The following is a 19743-nucleotide window of genomic DNA, read 5'->3' as shown; positions in this document are numbered from 1 at the left end:
GCTACCTGAGAGAGGCTTAAGTAAGTCAGCTGTCACCCTGTACTGTGAGTGATGGGTGATGACTGTGCTGTGAGGGATGCTGTGCTGGATGAGGAGTGCTGGGTGCTGTGATCTGTGCTGGGTGAAGGGTGCTGTGCTCAGAGAGGGGTGCTGGGTGCCATGCTGTGATATGTGCTGTGCTGGGAGGGAGGTACTGGGTGAGAGAAGCAAGTCCTAGGCATAGGCATTATAAGTAAATGCCTAGGGCATCCCAAGCGTAGGGCATATAGTGGTTTGTGGCACCAAGATGATGGCTAATGCTATCGGAGCTCTTATCGAGCAGCTGTCTTTACTACAAGTACTGCGCATGCCCAGTCACAGCAGTTCCTCCCCTGGGCCTTTGCAGAGCTTGCGAGTCACACCTCACGGCTCCACCTCCAGCAGGCTTCACTGTAGCCACCAAGTCCACCTTGCGCTCAGTAAAAAGCTGGGAAAAATAGAGGCAGCTGTGGCTGCCTGTACAGAGTCTTAAGTAAGTCAACCGTAAGCCTGTACTGTGAGCCATGGGTGAGGGGTGCTCACTGTGCCGTGGGGGGTGTTGTGCTGGGTGAGGGATGCTGTTCTGGAGAAGGGTAATGGGCGCAGTGCTGTGATCTGTGAGGGGTGCTGTGTTGTGAAAGGGGTGGGATGCTAGAAAATGGATGCTGTGCTCAGTACTGTGCTGAGGGAAGGGTGCTGTGCTGTGTGAGGGGTGCTGTGCAGTGACATGTGCTGTGATTTTTGGTGTCCGTGTATAAACATTAAGCTTGGTGGTGTGATTATCTGCTAGGGGGCACCAGCTAAAATCTTGCCTAGGGCACCAAATTGGATATGGGACGGCTCTGCTGGGCAGGGTGTTTCCACTCGGAGTGCTGCCTCAGCTTTGCCTGTTTATCACATAGGTGCAAGTGTGACATATCAAAGACCCCTGATCTACGGGCTCCCTATATTAAACACAATACAGTTCAATCCCCTGAGACTCACCTAGAAAGCCCTATAATTTCCCTTGCTAAATCTCTAGCACCATTTACACTCATACTGCAGATGTACTAAGCCTTGGAGAGTGATAAAGTGGCTAGAGATAAAGTACCAACCAATCAGCTCCTAGCTGTCACTTTTCATACATAACCTGTAACATGACTGTTAGGATACTGATTAGCTGCTACTTTATCTCTCACCACTTTATCACTCTCCAAGGCTTAGTACATTTTCCCAGCCACTTTGCTCTGCTAACCACTGCCGTCTCTCCTTCCCTAATCAACACTTGCCACTCTGTCCTTTCCTCAGATTTTAATTTGACTTTAAATGTGCCCATAAAACGTATCTCATCATATAAAGCCACAACTCCTCCGACGAACTCTCCAGCATCAGTACTTGTGAAATTGACTGTAACTGGTTATGTACTACGTACGCAATTTTGTTCTATGCCTTATATAGAGTGCTACCGTTGTGCCATATAAATAAAAGATACTAAAATGTGCTTATTACTCAAAAAAGACTGACTCCTACAATCAAGTTTGTTCAACACCATTATGCTGTTGAACTTTTTTGTTCTTTATCCTCAATATTGTAAATCAATGTTAACACTGACAAGGCATAGGAGTAATTATGAATGACTGCTTATTTCACTATAATGGCTGACTTTAATACACAACGGTGCCTTATGTCTATGTTCAGAAATAGTATTATTATCAAGGAGAGTGTAAAATCTATCTATTAAAATTGTAGATTCAATTGCTACTTTGTATCCCCAATTACAGCATTTACTCCTATTTCCTATACCAAAATCAATGTTCTTTAGTGCCTTATAGCCAGGTGTCTGTGTCACGCTGATTATTAGTGGAGCTGCTGCAGTGGCGGAACTAGCGAGCGGTGGGCCCAGGTGCGACAAAATGCTTTGGACCCCCTTCCCCACCCCATCCCATCCCATCCAAGTCCACCCCCTCACCCCTGGAGAGGATCTGGTGAGGGGGACCTGCTCAGGGCCAGAGAAATGGATACATAGCAACAGTGCCGTAACTAGACATTTTAGCACTGTGTGCAAGAAACGGCATCGGAGCCCCACCCCTGCATGCAGAATAGGGGCAGTGCGCGCCGTAGGCGCGCGCAAAAATACATAGTGGCGTGGCTTCGTGGGGAAGGGGTGTGGCCACAAAATAATACCAATTCATAAAACGGTGCACAGTAGTCTCCATTATTCAAATTACGCCGCACAGTAGCACCACTACACCAGGTAGAGACCCTTTTACACCACCTTACGGCGGACAGATTCCTCTTTTTACACATTACAGCAGACAGCGTCCCCTTTTTACACATTACGGCAGACAGCGTGCACTTTTTACACATAACGGCAGACACCGTCCCCTTTTTACACATAACGGCAGACAGCGTGCCCTTGTTACACATAGCGGCAGACAGCGTACACTTTTTACACATAACGGCAGACAGCGTCCCCCTTTTTACACATAACGGCAGACAGCGTCCCCCTTTTTACACATTACGGCAGACAGCGTACACTTTTTACACATTACGGCAGACAGCGTCCCCCTTTTACACATTACGGTAGACAGCGTCCCCCTTTTACACATTACGGTAGACAGCGTCCCCCTTTTACACATTACGGCAGGCAGCGTCCCCCTTTTTACACATTACGGCAGACAGCGTCCCCCTTTTTACACATTACGGCAGACAGCGTACACCTTTTACACATTACGGCAGACAGCGTACACCTTTTACACATTACGGCAGACAGCGTACACTTTTTACACATTACGGCAGGCAGATTCCCCATTTTTACACATTGCGGCAGGCAGATTCCCCATTTTTCCACATTGCGACAGGCAGAAGAAAGAAAGAAAGAAAGAAAGAAAGAAAGAAAGAAAGAAAGAAAGAAAGAAAGAAAGAAAGAAAGAAAGAAAGAAAGAAAGAAAGAAAGAAAGAAAGAAAGAAAGAAAGAAAGAAAGAAAGAAAGAAAGAAAGAAAGAATGAATTATACTTACCCTCTCCGCTGGCTCAGGCTCCTCGGTGCAGCTTCTGACGATTCCCGGGCAGTAGAGAAGGAGGAGGAGGAGGAGGGAGGTGGAGGAGGGAGCCGCAGCAGCGCTGTGTCATTGGTGGAGGCGCTGCTGCTGCTGCCCCTCTGCTTCACTATAGGCTGTTCTCGGAAGACAGCCTATAGTGAAAAAGAGGGGCAGCAGCAGCAGCGCCTCCACCAGTAACAAAGCGCTGCTGCGGCTCCCTCCTCCTCCTTACCCCCGTCCGTGCCGCTGCGCTCCTCTCCTCTCCGGGCGGCTGTGTGCTGCGGGCAGCGGTTGCCTGCAGCACACAGCGTCATGTAATGAGTCAGTTTGACTCATTACATGCTTTGGGCCCCTGGACAGAGGCGGGCCCCAGTGCAACGCACTGGTTGCACTGGCGGTAGTTCCGCCTCTGAGCTGCTGCTTAAATGGTAGATTCAGCATATACACCCAAACAACTAGTTAACGATGCTCGAAATCGAGCTAAAAAATAACATTTAAAAAAATTTTTTTAAAAAGGTTTCTATGGGAACAAATCTTGATTTTAACGTGTTATTCGTCAACACCCTGACCACTTAGTATAATTCTGCAACCTTATTGCACATCTACATCACACGTGCAGAACGAGCTCAATATAGTTTTGCTTAGAGGTTCAATAGGGAAATCTAATGTGGGCTCCAATATGTGGACACAGCTCATAAAAGAAATTATACTGCGATTTTACCATTACCATGGCAAGCTGATGTCTTGTAACAGCGTGCCTGCTACTACTAAACAAGCCACCTGCATAGGAAGTCAGAATGTGTCCGAGATCTATCAGTGCTAAAGATCCTGTGCCTCTAAAGTGGTACTCACTGATGAGAGGCTCTGTGCAGCCCTATTGCTGGCACTGTGCCACCATGGAATGAACTACTGCCACGCACTAAACTAAATACTAGGACAAAAAAATAATAATAGGGACTGCGAACAAGAGTAGTAAAACACTATATATATATATATATATAAATAATGTGAGCATTTATATATAAAAACTATTCCAACGTCAACAAGCCTATTGGCATAATATAAACGTAAAGTATTTATTCAGAAACATCAGCTGGTGGACTGGGTGTGTAAAGTAAGTACTTTTTTGTAATATTTGGGACAAACCATCCACAAATCACGAGTAATATTTGATTTGAATAAGATGGCAATGCACAATGGTGAATAAACTGAGTGGCTAATGGCCAAGAGTTGCCAGTGTGTCCAGTCAACAGAGAATGACACTAATAAACCCTCATGTCATAAGGTTGTTTGACCTCATGATCGAATGCCTCTGTTTCGGTATCCAACATTGATGGTCAAGATGGACAAAATGGCTGTTAGAGCAATCTATAGCATATCTTTAGAAGTAAACAAATCCACCAGAAGGTTCCCATCAACTGAAAATGTAGGTGTCTTACTTGTCAAATATGTGGATTAAGGATATATGCGGCTGGATGTAATGGAGTCCGAGATCGCCAGAGATGCGATATGAGGGACGATCTTGAATATTTTTTTAAAGGAGCAATCACTTACAAGGCAAAACCATGCCTTCCAAGTAATTGTCCAAACGTCAAAGATCAGCTGACATCTCGCACCTCCGGCTATCTCGGACTCCATTACATCTGCCCGACGAGATTTAAAATGGCTTATGAACTAACATCACTTTGCTTGGCTGTGGGACAGAAATGACCTACAATTACAATCACAATGTATTTGTACAACAAAATGAACTTGAAGAGCATGCTTTACAGTCAGTGCTGCTAGACTTGAGAATGGCATCACCAACCACCATACAAAGTTCAACAACTTGAACTTTTCGTTTGTAAAATCTAATCTGGTTTGATCAACTGTCAATTGGGACTGGTGAAAACTAGGCAGAAAATCAGGCTGACCGATCACTTCGTAGACTGCAACACTGTATTAATCTACCAAATAACGAATAGGCCTTCATATGATCATGACGCTGAGGAATGACATATAACCTAGAGCATCTGTCCTTATGAATGCTGTTGCCCAGACATATTGGTGTAAATCTAACAGGGTGCGAGAAGACAGTGGTGTGGGACTTTGTGCACAAATGTCCATATTTTTAAAGCAGCAATCATTTACAAGGCAAAACCAACCTGGTTTTGCCTTGTAAATGATTGTTAATTTAAAAATATGGACATTCTCTCATGAAGTCCAGCACCTTCGGCTTCTCGCACCCCATTGCGTTTGCCCTACAGCATAGCCAATGCCGATATAGATCATGCAGATATATCGGTACATCTGGATGTGTGTACGGACATCCAGCTAACCACCTCTTTAAGCAATTGCCGGAATCACTGACAACGACATTGTAACTGGGCAGTTAAATTTAAATGCCCACCCCGTTGTGGTGTCTGGCCAGACACATCGAGCATTGGTAAGTGTATATAGCTTTACCAATCGGCCACTCAGTCGGTGGATCCATTGCGTCGGCTGAAAAGTTGGCCAGGTGTGTACCCAACATACAATTGGGCCTTTCCAAGTGGTTGCTGCTTCAGTAAAAAAAAAAAAAAAATAAGAATTTACTCACCGGTAATTCTATTTCTCGTAGTCCGTAGTGGATGCTGGGGACTCCGTCAGGACCATGGGGAATAGCGGCTCCGCAGGAGACAGGGCACAAAATTTAAAAGTTTGACCACTAGGTGGTGTGTACTGGCTCCTCCCCCTATGACCCTCCTCCAAGCCTCAGTTAGGATACTGTGCCCGGACGAGCGTACACAATAAGGAAGGATTTTGAATCCCGGGTAAGACTCATACCAGCCACACCAATCACACCGTACAACTTGTGATCTGAACCCAGTTAACAGTATGATAACGTAGGAGCCTCTGAAAAGATGGCTCACAACAATAAACAACCCGATTTTTTTTTAACAATAACTATGTACAAGTATTGCAGACAATCCGCACTTGGGATGGGCGCCCAGCATCCACTACGGACTACGAGAAATAGAATTACCGGTGAGTAAATTCTTATTTTCTCTGACGTCCTAGTGGATGCTGGGGACTCCGTCAGACCATGGGGATTATACCAAAGCTCCCAAACGGGCGGGAGAGTGCGGATGACTCTGCAGCACCGAATGAGAGAACTCCAGGTCCTCCTTAGCCAGGGTATCAAATTTGTAGAATTTTACAAACGTGTTCTCCCCTGACCACGTAGCTGCTCGGCAGAGTTGTAATGCCGAGACCCCTCGGGCAGCCGCCCAAGATGAGCCCACCTTCCTTGTGGAGTGGGCATTGACAGATTTAGGCTGTGGCAGGCCTGCCACAGAATGTGCCAGTTGAATTGTGCTACAAATCCAACGAGCAATCGTCTGCTTAGAAGCAGGAGCACCCAGCTTGTTGGGTGCATACAGTATAAACAGCGAGTCAGATTTTCTGACTCCAGCCGTCCTTGAAATATATATTTTCAATGCTCTGACAACGTCCAGCAACTTGGAATCCTCCAAATCGCTAGTAGCCGCAGGCACCACAATAGGCTGGTTCAGGTGAAACGCTGATACCACCTTAGGCAGAAAATGAGGACGCGTCCTCAATTCTGCCCTGTCCGAATGGAAAATCAGATATGGGCTTTTATACGATAAAGCCGCCAATTCCGACACTCTCCTGGCTGAAGCCAGGGCCAGTAGCATGGTTACTTTCCATGTAAGATATTTCAAATCTACCGATTTGAGTGGCTCAAACCAATGGGATTTGAGAAAATCCAAAACTACATTGAGATCCCACGGTGCCACTGGGGGCACAACCGGGGGCTGTATATGTAGTACTCCTTTTACAAAAGTCTGGACTTCAGGAACTGAAGCCAATTCTTTCTGGAAGAAAATCGACAGGGCCGAAATTTGAACCTTAATGGACCCTAATTTGAGGCCCATAGATAATCCTGTTTGCAGGAAATGTAGGAATCGACCCAGTTGAAATTCCTCTGTCGGGGCCTTCCTGGCCTCACACCATGCAACATATTTTCTCCAAATGCGGTGATAATGTTGTGCAGTCACCTCCTTCCTGGCTTTGACCAGGGTAGGGATGACCTCTTCCGGAATGCCTTTTTCCCTTAGGATCCGGCGTTCAACCGCCATGCCGTCAAACGCAGCCGCGGTAAGTCTTGGAATAGACACGGTCTCTGCTGAAGCAGATCCCTTCTTAGAGGTAGAGGCCACGGATCTTCCGTGAGCATCTCCTGAAGTTCCGGGTACCAAGTCCTTCTTGGCCAGTCCGGAGCCACTAGTATCGTTCTTACTCCCCTTTGCCGTATAATTCTCAGTACCTTGGGTATGAGAGGCAGAGGAGGGAACACATACACTGACTGGTACACCCATGGTGTTACCAGAGCGTCCACAGCTATTGCCTGAGGGTCTCTTGACCTGGCGCAATACCTGTCCAGTTTTTTGTTGAGGCGGGACGCCATCATGTCCACCATTGGTCTTTCCCAATGGACTACAATCATGTGGTGAACACTGCTGACAGTGCTATCACATGATTTTCCGCCCAGCGAAGAATCCTTGCAGCTTCTGCCATTGCCCTCCTGCTTCTTGTGCCGCCCTGTCTGTTTACGTGAGCGACTGCCGTGATGTTGTCCGACTGGATCAACACCGGCTGACCCTGAAGCAGAGGTTTTGCCAGGCTTAGAGCATTGTAGATTGCTCTTAGTTCCAGTATATTTATGTGAAGAGACGTTTCCAGGCTTGACCACACGCCCTGGAAGTTTCTTCCTTGTGTGACCGCTCCCCAGCCTCTCAGGCTGGCATCCGTGGTCACTAGGACCCAGTTCTGTATGCCGAATCTGCGGCCCTCTAACAGATGAGCACTCTGCAACCACCATAGCAGAGAGACCCTTGTCCTTGTCGACAATTTTATCCGCTGATGCATCTGCAGATGCGATCCGGACCATTTGTCTAGCAGATCCCACTGAAAAATTTGTGCATGGAATCTGCCGAATGGAATCGCTTCGTAAGAAGCCACCATTTTTCCCAGGACTCTTGTGCATTGATGCACAGACACTGTCCCTGGTTTTAGGAGGTTCCTGACGAGTTCGGATAACTCCCTGGCTTTCTCCTCCGGAAGAAATACCTTTTTCTGAACAGTGTCCAGAATCATCCCTAGGAACAGCAGACGTGTCGTCGGGATCAGTTGGGATTTTGGAAAATTCAGAATCCACCCGTGCTGTTGGAGCACTACTTGAGTTAGTGCTACTCCGACCTCCAGCTGTTCTCTGGATCTTGCCCTTATCAGGAGATCGTCCAAGTAAGGGATAATTAATACGCCTTCTCTTCGAAGAAGGATCATCATTTCGGCCGTTACCTTGGTAAAGACCCTGGGTGCCGTGGACAATCCAAACGGCAGCATCTGAAACTGATAATGACAGTTTTGTACCACGAACCTGAGGTACCCTTGGTGTGAAGGGCAAATTGGGACATGAAGGTAAGCATCCTTGATGTCCAAGGACACCATAAAATCCCCTTCTTCCAGATTCGCTATCACTGCTCTGAGTGACTCCATCTTGAACTTGAATTTTTGTATGTACAGGTTCAGAGATTTCAGATTTAGAATAGGTCTTACCGAGCCGTCCGGCTTCGGTACCACAAATAGCGTGGAGTAATACCCCTTTCCCTGTTGTAGAAGGGGTACCTTGATTATCACCTGCTGAGAATACAGCTTGTGAATGGCTTCCAATACCGTTGCCCTGTCTGAGGGAGACGTTGGCAAAGCAGATTTTAGGAACCGGCGAGGGGGAGACTTCTCGAATTCCAACCTGTAACCCTGAGATACTACCTGCAGGATCCAGGGGTCCACCTGCGAGTGAGCCCACTGTGCGCTGAAATTCTTGAGGCGACCCCCCACCGCCCCTGAGTCCGCTTGTAAGGTCCCAGCGTCATGCTGAGGCCTTTGCAGAAGCCGGGGAGGACTTCTGCTCCTGGGAAGGGGCTGCTTGTTGCAGTCTCTTACCCTTTCCTTTGCCTCGGGGCAAATATGAATGTCCTTTTGCTCGCTTGTTCTTATAGGAACGAAAGGACTGCGGCTGAAAAGACTGCGTCTTTTTCTGCTGGGAGGGGACTTGAGGTAAAAAGGTGGACTTCCCGGCTGTTGCCGTGGCTACCAAATCCGATAGACCGACCCCAAATAATTCCTCCCCTTTATACGGCAATACTTCCATATGCCGTTTGGAATCCGCATCGCCTGACCACTGTCGTGTCCATAGACTTCTTCTGGCAGATATGGACATCGCACTTACTCTTGATGCCAGAGTGCAGATATCCCTCTGTGCATCTCGCATATAAAGGAATGCATCCTTTAATTGCTCTATAGTCAATAAAATACTGTCCCTATCCAGGGTATCAATATTTTCAGTCAGGGAATCCGACCAAGCCACCCCAGCACTGCACATCCAGGCTGAGGCGATTGCTGGTCGCAGTATAACACCAGTATGTGTGTATATACTTTTTAGAGTATTTTCCAGCCTCCTATCAGCTGGATCCTTGAGGGCGGCCGTATCAGGAGACGGTAACGCCACTTGTTTGGATAAACGTGTGAGCGCCTTGTCCACCCTAGGGGGTGTTTCCCAGCGCGCCCTAACCTCTGGCGGGAAAGGGTATAACGCCAATAACTTCTTTGAAATTAGCAGTTTTTTATCAGGGGTAACCCACGCTTCATCACACACGTCATTCAATTCCTCTGATTCAGGAAAAACTACAGGTAGTTTTTTCAGACCCCACATAATACCCCTTTTTGTGGTACTTGCAGTATCAGAGATATGCAAAGCCTCCTTCATTGCCGTGATCATATAACGTGTGGCCCTACTGGAAAATACGTTAGTTTCTTCACCGTCGACACTAGATTCGGTGTCCGTGTCTGGGTCTGTGTCGACCGACTGAGGCAAAGGGCGTTTTACAGCCCCTGACGGTGTTTGAGACGCCTGTACAGGTACTAACTGGTTTGCCGGTCGTCTCATGTCGTCAACCGACTTTTGCAGCGTGCTGACATTATCACGCAATTCCATAAACAAAGCCATCCATTCCGGTGTCGACTCCCTAGGGGGTGACATCACCATTACCGGCAATTGCTCCGCCTCCACACCAACATCGTCCTCATACATGTCGACACACACGTACCGACACACAGCAGACACACAGGGAATGCTCTGATAGAAGACAGGACCCCACTAGCCCTTTGGGGAGACAGAGGGAGAGTTTGCCAGCACACACCAAAGCGCTATAATTATATAGGAACAACCTTATATAAGTGTTGTTTCCTTATAGCTGCTTAAATATATATAATATCGCCAAAAAATGCCCCCCCTCTCTGTTTTTTACCCTGTTTCTGTAGTGCAGTGCAGGGGAGAGCCTGGGAGCCTTCCTAGCAGCGGAGCTGTGTAGGAAAATGGCGCTGTGTGCTGAGGAGATAGGCCCCGCCCCCTATTCCGGCGGGCTCTTCTCCCGGTTTTTCTGAGACCTGGCAGGGGTGAAATACATCCATATAGCCTCATGGACTATATGTGATGTATTCTTTTTAGCCAGAAAGGTATTAACATTGCTGCCCAGGGCGCCCCCCCCAGCGCCCTGCACCCTCAGTGACCGCCGGTGTGAAGTGTGCCTGAGCGCAATGGCGCACAGCTGCAGTGCTGTGCGCTACCTCATGAAGACTGAAAAGCCTTCAGCCGCCGGTTTCTGGACCTCTTCTTACTTCGGCATCTGCAAGGGGGTCGGCGGCGCGGCTCCGGTGACCCATCCAGGCTGTACCTGTGATCGTCCCTCTGGAGCCAGTGTCCAGTAGCCTAAGAAGCAAATCCATCCTGCACGCAGGTGAGTTCACTTCTTCTCCCCTAGGTCCCTCGTTGCAGTGAGCCTGTTGCCAGCAGGACTCACTGAAAATAATAAAACTATCAAAACTTTTACTCTAAGCAGCTCTTTATCAGAGCCACCTAGATTGCACCCTGCTCGGACGGGCACAAAAACCTAACTGAGGCTTGGAGGAGGGTCATAGGGGGAGGAGCCAGTACACACCACCTAGTGGTCAAACTTTTAAATTTTGTGCCCTGTCTCCTGCGGAGCCGCTATTCCCCATGGTCCTGACGGAGTCCCCAGCATCCACTAGGACGTCAGAGAAAAGTCTTGATTATTTATGTATTGTCCTGAATGTATGTGCTTACAGATTGTTCTTTTATAGGGATCTGTTCAGGATCCCAGCAGTCACAATACAGACGCCGGAATTCGGTTAGAGTTAGGCACCCCCCAGGGAGGGTTACGTTTAGGCCGCGGGGGCGGGAGTTTAGGGTTAGGCAACACCGCTGAGGGTTAGAGTTAGGCTGCAGGGAGGGTGGGTCAGGGGGATGGGGGAGGTAAGTATAATTACCTTCCACTGTCAGGATTACGAACATCTGGATGCCGCGGTTGGTATTCTGTCCGCCGGCATCCCGAACGCTGGCAAATTAAACACAACCCCTTTTATCATAGGTATGAATAGTCCATACTATTTGAAGATGTCTGATCTCTGGCTGGGCCGAAATGGGACAACAGTAAAAAAAAAAAAAAAAGTAATTTCTTTTAAGAAAAAGAGGTGAACCTGTTGTATAATATATACTATTTTTACGCAACAAAAATATGATATGAGCTTCACAAACCAGGTGCATGTATAATGTTAAATCCTAGACACCACTCAACTAAAATGTACATCTATATTTAACAGAGAGTAAAATGTAGTAATGTAAGAAAACAGTCTGTTGTGCTTTAGAACCTATCACATTCTATACCACCATTCACAAATTACCAATGCTGAGTAAATTAGTGGTCTGGCAGAAAGTAACTCAAACAAAAGTGGGTGCACAAATAAATATTGAGTCCCAAAGTGGTCTCTAGGGAGTGTTTGCCTTATGTGATTTAGTTAGACTTACATTGGGTTCCATCTCTCCTCCAGACGACGGTGTAATGAGATCTTTTCACTGAGGTAGATGTTTATCTGATGCTTGTTGATGCTTTCCTCCTCCAGCTTCTTTTCTTCCCCTTGAAGGTTGAGTTTCACAGAATGCCCAAACTCTCCCAAGGAATGAGGATTTAAAGGTGGTTTTTCATACACGGTCTTCTTTATTTCCTCATAGTCTAGCACAGTTTCTATAACTTCCCTGCGTTCATGTTGAGCCTCTCCCTTCAGTTCTTTAGAATAGTGGTTATTACTATTGTCTTCTGCACCTCTGCTCAGCAACAGAAAGCCAAAGAATAACACACAGGAGATACCTGCCAATAGACAAAGACCCTTCCTCCTCCTGAGTGGTTGCCAAGGATTTACGAAACGTCGTCTTTTACTCATCATTTAAATCACACTGCCACTCTTTTAGTGAAAGTATAGGAAATGTCTCAAAGTAGTAACTTCTGTCTCAGGGTGCTATGATAAGGAAAGATGATAGTATTTTACAATTTTGTTTTAAAATAATAAATATAATTTTTTTTACTGCATTTTTGTGGAGTAAAAACTGCACATGTAATGAACACAAAAATAAAACTCAAGTCCTTCTAGTATACATAGTGCACTAAACAGCTACTGTCAGGGTAATATAGTAGACACATTTCTAGAGTAGGTAAATACCTTGATTATGTTTCTAAAACTTTGTACACAAGTGTGTGAATAATTTGTTCACAAACCTGTATAAAAATGTTCAGGCTGCCCGAAACAGTAATCAGTGAATTAAACTGTGGGCACCTCACCCTGGCACTTAGTGAAAGGGAAATGAGACTAATGTGGCACTGCCCAATAATTAAACGTCCACAGGAATGTGCCTGTATGAGAAGGAGAATGATGTGCGAGTATAATCATCCAATCAGACCACTCTGCAGCACAGGGCACCCTCCTACCCAGGTGTACACCGCATACACACACAGCAATGCCTACTGGTTCTACCACTAGAATCACTACAGTCACATGCAGTGCATTGGCAGCTGTTACAGCTAGAAAGTCACTGGCAGATACCATCCATAAGTAAACAGTAAGTTACTAATCGCCTCCTTCCTCTCACTACCTGACTGTGACTTTCCGGGACAATACATGGAGGGTCACACTGCACAGCAACCTGAGACTGTCACCGGGCGCTCTCCTCCTACGTGCTAGTACCGGGATAAATGCTCCTAGCCAGAATACTGTACCCCAGAGCCGCCACTGATTACCGAACTGCCCTCCCTCAGTAACACACGTCCCAGCTGTAGCAGAACTTCTTCCTCTTCCCTCCGTCACCTTTCCCTTCTCCGGGTCCAGCCCACACCCCTAAGCTAGTCCCGCCCGTCAGACACGCCCAGCTAATGCCCTTCGCACATACAGTAGGGCTTCTCTCTGATTGCTGACTGTACTATAAAGCAAACAAGAAGCACTAGAGATGTAAAAGGAAATTGGTTATTTACTAATCAATTACCTGTTGGAGTCAATTGGAGTTTGTGTAAAACACTCGGGGCACCGGAATGGCTTTGCTCCCTGCAGCGCCCCATTCATCAGAGTGCTTGTGACAGCTCACCCTATGCTGCTGCTGTTTCCTCTACACCGAGCCCAAGTGCCGTGAGCTGTCACATATAGGGAACCCTGCATGAGACGTTATAGTATCTGAACCCGCTGCTACTGCTGCTGCTGCTCCAGTAAGACCACGGAGACGGCTGCTGCTACCACTAATCTAGCCTGAAAAGTGATAAATATCACAGTGATAAAGTACCAGCCAATCGGCTCCTAACTGTCATTTTTCAAACACAGCCTGTGACATGACAGTTAGGAGCCGATTGGCTGGTGCTTTATCACAGTGATATTTATCACTTTTCAGGCTTAGTACATCTCCCATTCTGACTACACTTGCTGCATAGGGAAAGAGGGGAGATTGAGGCAGGTGGCAGGGCCGGATTGACTAGGGAGGGCCCCGGGCAACAAATGTGTGGGGGCCCCCACCAATCACTGCGATGCCCAGAGAGAGTGAGGGGAATGAGAGCCATGTACTTTTATTATTTACTAGGTGCTTTATCGCGCCCTACGGGCGCTCTACCGTCGCAAGGGGCTACGCCCCCTTAACCCCTGCACGTCTTTCTGGGGTTCAATATTTGTATTATATGGAGTATTACCTGCATTCCTTTGTAAGTGGTTAAATATTGCACGATGAAAGGGCGTGCGATGGTGATGGAGGTGCAGCCCCTTACGACGGCGTGAACAGCGCCTGCAGGGCACGATGTACAGAATGTAGCGGGTGCAGGGGGGACTGTGGATGGGGGAGGGTGTCTGCAGATGCTGTGGAGGGGGGATGCTGCTGTCCAGATGGCGAAAGGATGGGAGGTGCTGCGGGTAGGGGAGGGGCAGAGGAGTGGGGGCTGCAGATGGGGGAGGGGTCCGTAGGTACTGCAGGTGGGGGAGGGGCAGGGGTGCCGCAGGTGGGGGAGGGGCAGGTGCAGGGATGTTGCGGATGGTTTAAGGGTTCCGGAGGTGCAGTGTGATGGGAAGGGGCGGAGGTGCCGGGGGTGTGGTAGGGGGTCTGGAGGCGCCGCGGGTGGGGGAGGGGCAGGTGCGAGTTGTGCGGCGGATGGGGAAGGGGGTCCGGAGGCACTGCAGGTGGTGGAGGGGCGGTAGCGGGGGTGCCGTGGGTGGGGTAGGGCGGGTGTGGGGAGGGACCGCGGATGGGGGAGGGTGTCTGCAGATGCTGTGGGTGGAGGGGGGCAGGTGTGGGGGGAGACATATATGGGGGGGGTGGATGGTGGAGGGGTCTGGAGGTGCTGTGGGTGGTGTAGGGGCGGGGGAGTGGGAGCCGCGGGTGGTGTAGGGGGTGTGGGGGAGGGGTGGGGTGCCTCATGTGGTGGAGGGGAAGGTGTGGAGGTGTGGTGCATTGGGGAGGGGTCTGGAGGCGCTGCGGGTACTGTACCTGCCAAAAAGGTAGTTGGAGGGTATGCAGTAACAGGGCCAGGACAGGGGTGACAGGGTCAGAACAGGGGTGACGGTGCCAGGTCAGGGGTGACAGGGCCAGGACGGAAATGACAGGGACAGGATAAGGGTGACAGGGCCAGGGTAGGGGCGGCAAGACCAGGACAGGGATGACAGGGCAAGCACAGGGGTGACAGGGCCAGGATAAGGGTGACAGGGCAAGGCCAGGGGTGACAGGGCAATGCCAGGGGTGACAGAACACAGGGCACGGGAGAGATTGGTATTAGGGACAAAACAGTGGTGACAGTGACAGACAGATGTGTCTTACCGGAGTCACTGCTGCTGGCTGCTGCTGTTCCACTCCAGCCTGTTGGGATCTGCTGCTGGAGACTTGGCACGGCTGACTCTCTCAGGCTGGAGTCCTGCTTCCTCTGCCCGCCCGCATCCCCCCCACACACACACACACACACACACACACACACACACACACACACACACACACACACACCTCGTGCGGCTGCGGGCACTGTGGTAAGGGGAGACTGGTTAGCCCCCAGGAGATGCAGGGGGAGGAGGGGGTCAGGGCTTGCACGCGGCGCAGACCTTGCGGCTGCTGGGCACTGTGATAAGGGGAGACTAGGAGTGACTTGTTAGCCCCCAGAAGACGCTGCGGCCAGGGGGAGGAGGGGGTCGGAGCCTGCAAGCGGCGCGTACTTCTGCGGCGCTGCCCGCCGGCTAAAGCTTGAGAAGGAGCTGGGCGCACCTCACTACGGGTGGCAGCGCTGCAACTAGCGGTGGGGTTGCCGGGGCTGGAGATAACAGAGGCGGTACGGAACCTGCACAGCGGCAGGTGCCCGTGCCAGAGAGCCCCTGCTGAGTATGCTGATTTGGGGGGTCAAGCACACAGTGAGCCGGTGCCTGTCTGTCTGTCTGGCATACCCCCTCACACACCCCTGCCTGTGCCATGCCCATACCATCTGCTTCTAGTCTCCTTTAGATTTGCCCAGATCTGTGACTCATTTGACTAACTCCGCCCAGCGTTGTGACTCCACCCAGCCTTAGCAAATGAGGCACAAAGTCACAGATCTGGGCTAATACATAGGAGATTACCAGTTATTTATATAGCGCACACATATTCCCATCGCTGTATAGAGAATATTTGCCCATTCACATCAGTCCCTGCCCCACTGGAGCTTACAATCTATATTCCATATTACATGTACACACAGACACATTCAGGCTAGGGTTCGTTTTGTTGGGAGCCAATTGACCTACCAGTATATTTTTGGATTGTGGGAGGAAACCCTCGCAAGCACGGGGTGAATATACAAACTCCGCACAGTTAGGGCCATGGTGGGAATAGAACCCATGACCTCAGTGCTGTGAGGCAGTAATGCTAACCATTACGTCATCCGTACTTTTACTTTGATAACCTATCAATCTGGTTTTACATGCAAAGATATGGTGTATAAAGTTGAACTTTATATGATGTTACCTACAGTACTTAGTAGTTCCAGGTTTCAGAAATTCCTTGACTGAAAATGCAGGAGACTATGGGGGTCATTCCGAGTTGATCGCTCGCTGCCGATATTCGCAGTGCAGCAATCAGGTAAAAAAAATGGCAAAACTGCTCATGTGTATGCACCGCAATGCGCAGGCGCATCGTACCGGTACAAAGAGGATCGGTAATGGGCGATGAGTTTAGAAAAAATTCCATTCGCACAGCCGAACGCAAGGTGATTGACAGAAAGAGGGCGTTTATGGGTGGCAACTGACTGTTTTCTGGGAGTGTTTGGGAAAACACAGGCGTGTCCAGGCGTTTGCAGGGCGGGTGTCTGACGTCAATTCCGGCACCAAAAAAACTGAAGTGATCACAAGGGCTGAGTAAGTCCAGAGCTACTCAGAAACTGCACAAAATGTTTTTGCTGCTCTCGGCTGTAAAGGCGCTCGCACACTTGTAAAGCGAAAATACACTCCCCCGTGGGTGGCGACTAGCGAGCGATCAACTTGGAATGACCCTCTTTAGTCCTTTGAAGTTCCTGGAAATAAATGTATAAGTCTTCTGTGTTTGCTAATTGAATGAAACCTGTGAGGGCGCTTCTTCCAGACAGGCATTGCACAGCTCCCTTAGGAGTACTGGGGAGAGTGCTGGGAGCCAGTCACCGGCAGCTAGCTGTGCCCGGCACTTACCGTATCTCAGGGGAGAGGGCTTGGCGGCAGAAGGGGCTGCTGCAGCAGCAGCGGGACGGAAGGCACAGTGTAGGAGGAACAATTGGTAGAGAGAGGCACACGGGGAAGGGAGGGCGGCAGTGTAGGAGGGCGGTGGACACACTCCACTCAGCACACAGAGCTGGAAGAGGAGGCGGCATTGGGAGAGTTCATTCCCCGACGGTGATGCATTCTAGTAAGAGGAATGGACTGCTCATCAACGTTAGAGCTATGACCTACAGGTTGAAGGTATGTGCATGGCAGAAGCAGCTCCCCTTGTGCAATGTGCATGTGTGTCAAATAGAGATGTGCACTTGAAATTTTTCGGGTTTTGTGTTTTGGTTTTGGGTTCGGTTCCGCGGCCGTGTTTTGGGTTCGACCGCGTTTTGGCAAAACCTCACCGAATTTTTTTTGTCGGATTCGGGTGTGTTTTGGATTCGGGTGTTTTTTTCAAAAAACACTAAAAAACAGCTTAAATCATAGAATTTGGGGGTCATTTTGATCCCAAAGTATTATTAACCTCAAAAACCATAATTTCCACTCATTTTCAGTCTATTCTGAATACCTCACACCTCACAATATTATTTTTAGTCCTAAAATTTGCACCGAGGTCGCTGGATGACTAAGCTAAGCGACCCTAGTGGCCGACACAAACACCTGGCCCATCTTGGAGTGGCACTGCAGTGTCACGCAGGATGGCCCTTCCAACGAACACTCCCCAAACAGCACATGACGCAAAGAAAAAAAGAGGCGCAATGAGGTAGCTGTGTGAGTAAGCTAAGCGACCCTAGTGGCCGACACAAACACCTGGCCCATCTAGGAGTGGCACTGCAGTGTCACGCAGGATGGCCCTTCCAAAAAACACTCCCCAAACAGCACATGACGCAAAGAAAAAAAGAGGCGCAATGAGGTAGCTGTGTGAGTAAGATAAGCGACCCTAGTGGCCGACACAAACACCTGGCCCATCTAGGAGTGGCACTGCAGTGTCACGCAGGATGGCCCTTCCAAAAAACACTCCCCAAACAGCACATGACGCAAAGAAGAAAAAAAGAGGCGCAATGAGGTAGCTGTGTGAGTAAGCTAAGCGACCCTAGTGGCCGACACAAACACCTGGCCCATCTAGGAGTGGCACTGCAGTGTCACGCAGGATGGCCCTTCCAAAAAACACTCCCCAAACAGCACATGACGCAAAGAAGAAAAAAAGAGGCGCAATGAGGTAGCTGTGTGAGTAAGCTAAGCGACCCTAGTGGCCGACACAAACACCTGGCCCATCTTGGAGTGGCACTGCAGTGTCACGCAGGATGGCCCTTCCAAAAAACACTCCCCAAACAGCACATGACGCAAAGAAGAAAAAAAGAGGCGCAATGAGGTAGCTGTGTGAGTAAGCTAAGCGACCCTAGTGGCCGACACAAACACCTGGCCCATCTAGGAGTGGCACTGCAGTGTCACGCAGGATGGCCCTTCCAAAAAACACTCCCCAAACTGCACATGACGCAAAGAAGAAAAAAAGAGGCGCAATGAGGTAGCTGTGTGAGTAAGCTAAGCGACCCTAGTGGCCGACACAAACACCTGGCCCATCTAGGAGTGGCACTGCAGTGTCACGCAGGATGGCCCTTCCAAAAAACACTCCCCAAACAGCACATGATGCAAAGAAAAAAAGAGGCGCAATGAGGTAGCTGTGTGAGTAAGCTAAGCGACCCTAGTGGCCGACACAAACACCTGGCCCATCTAGGAGTGGCACTGCAGTGTCACGCAGGATGGCCCTTCCAAAAAACACTCCCCAAACAGCACATGATGCAAAGAAGAAAAAAAGAGGCGCAATGAGGTAGCTGTGTGAGTAAGCTAAGCGACCCTAGTGGCCGACACAAACACCTGGCCCATCTAGGAGTGGCACTGCAGTGTCACGCAGGATGGCCCTTCCAAAAAACACTCCCCAAACAGCACATGACGCAAAGAAAAAAAGAGGCGCAATGAGGTAGCTGTGTGAGTAAGATAAGCGACCCTAGTGGCCGACACAAACACCTGGCCCATCTAGGAGTGGCACTGCAGTGTCACGCAGGATGGCCCTTCCAAAAAATACTCCCCAAACAGCACATGACGCAAAGAAAAAAAGAGGCGCAATGAGGTAGCTGACTGTGTGAGTAAGATAAGCGACCCTAGTGGCCGACACAAACACCGGGCCCATCTAGGAGTGGCACTGCAGTGTCACGCAGGATGTCCCTTCCAAAAAACCCTCCCCAAACAGCACATGACGCAAAGAAAAAAAGAGGCGCAATGAGGTAGCTGACTGTGTGAGTAAGATAAGCGACCCTAGTGGCCGACACAAACACCGGGCCCATCTAGGAGTGGCACTGCAGTGTCACGCAGGATGGCCCTTCCAAAAAACCCTCCCCAAACAGCACATGACGCAAAGAAAAATAAAAGAAAAAAGAGGTGCAAGATGGAATTGTCCTTGGGCCCTCCCACCCACCCTTATGTTGTATAAACAAAACAGGACATGCACACTTTAACCAACCCATCATTTCAGTGACAGGGTCTGCCACACGACTGTGACTGATATGACGGGTTGGTTTGGACCCCCCCCAAA

General features: G+C 49.1%; 1 protein-coding gene across 2 annotated transcripts in view; it reads right to left on the bottom strand.

The window, feature by feature from the left end:
* GALNT12 (polypeptide N-acetylgalactosaminyltransferase 12) overlaps positions 1-13345 on the bottom strand; it is a 217725-nt gene extending 204380 nt beyond the window's left edge. Inside the window, exons 1-2 of one of the 2 annotated variants that reach the window (XM_063922807.1) lie at positions 13211-13345; positions 11968-12455 (exon numbers count right to left, since the gene is read on the bottom strand). In XM_063922807.1, coding sequence (XP_063778877.1) covers positions 11968-12383 — 416 coding nt within the window. In that variant the 5' untranslated portion in view covers positions 12384-12455; positions 13211-13345. The other variant, XM_063922808.1, reaches the window with a different exon arrangement.
* Positions 13346-19743: the final 6398 nt, after the last annotated feature.

The sequence above is a fragment of the Pseudophryne corroboree genome, chromosome 5 (assembly GCF_028390025.1).
Source record: "Pseudophryne corroboree isolate aPseCor3 chromosome 5, aPseCor3.hap2, whole genome shotgun sequence".
Lineage (NCBI taxonomy): Eukaryota > Metazoa > Chordata > Amphibia > Anura > Myobatrachidae > Pseudophryne > Pseudophryne corroboree.
Note: the sequence above shows the minus strand (reverse complement) of the source record. Positions and strands in the feature narration are given on the sequence as shown.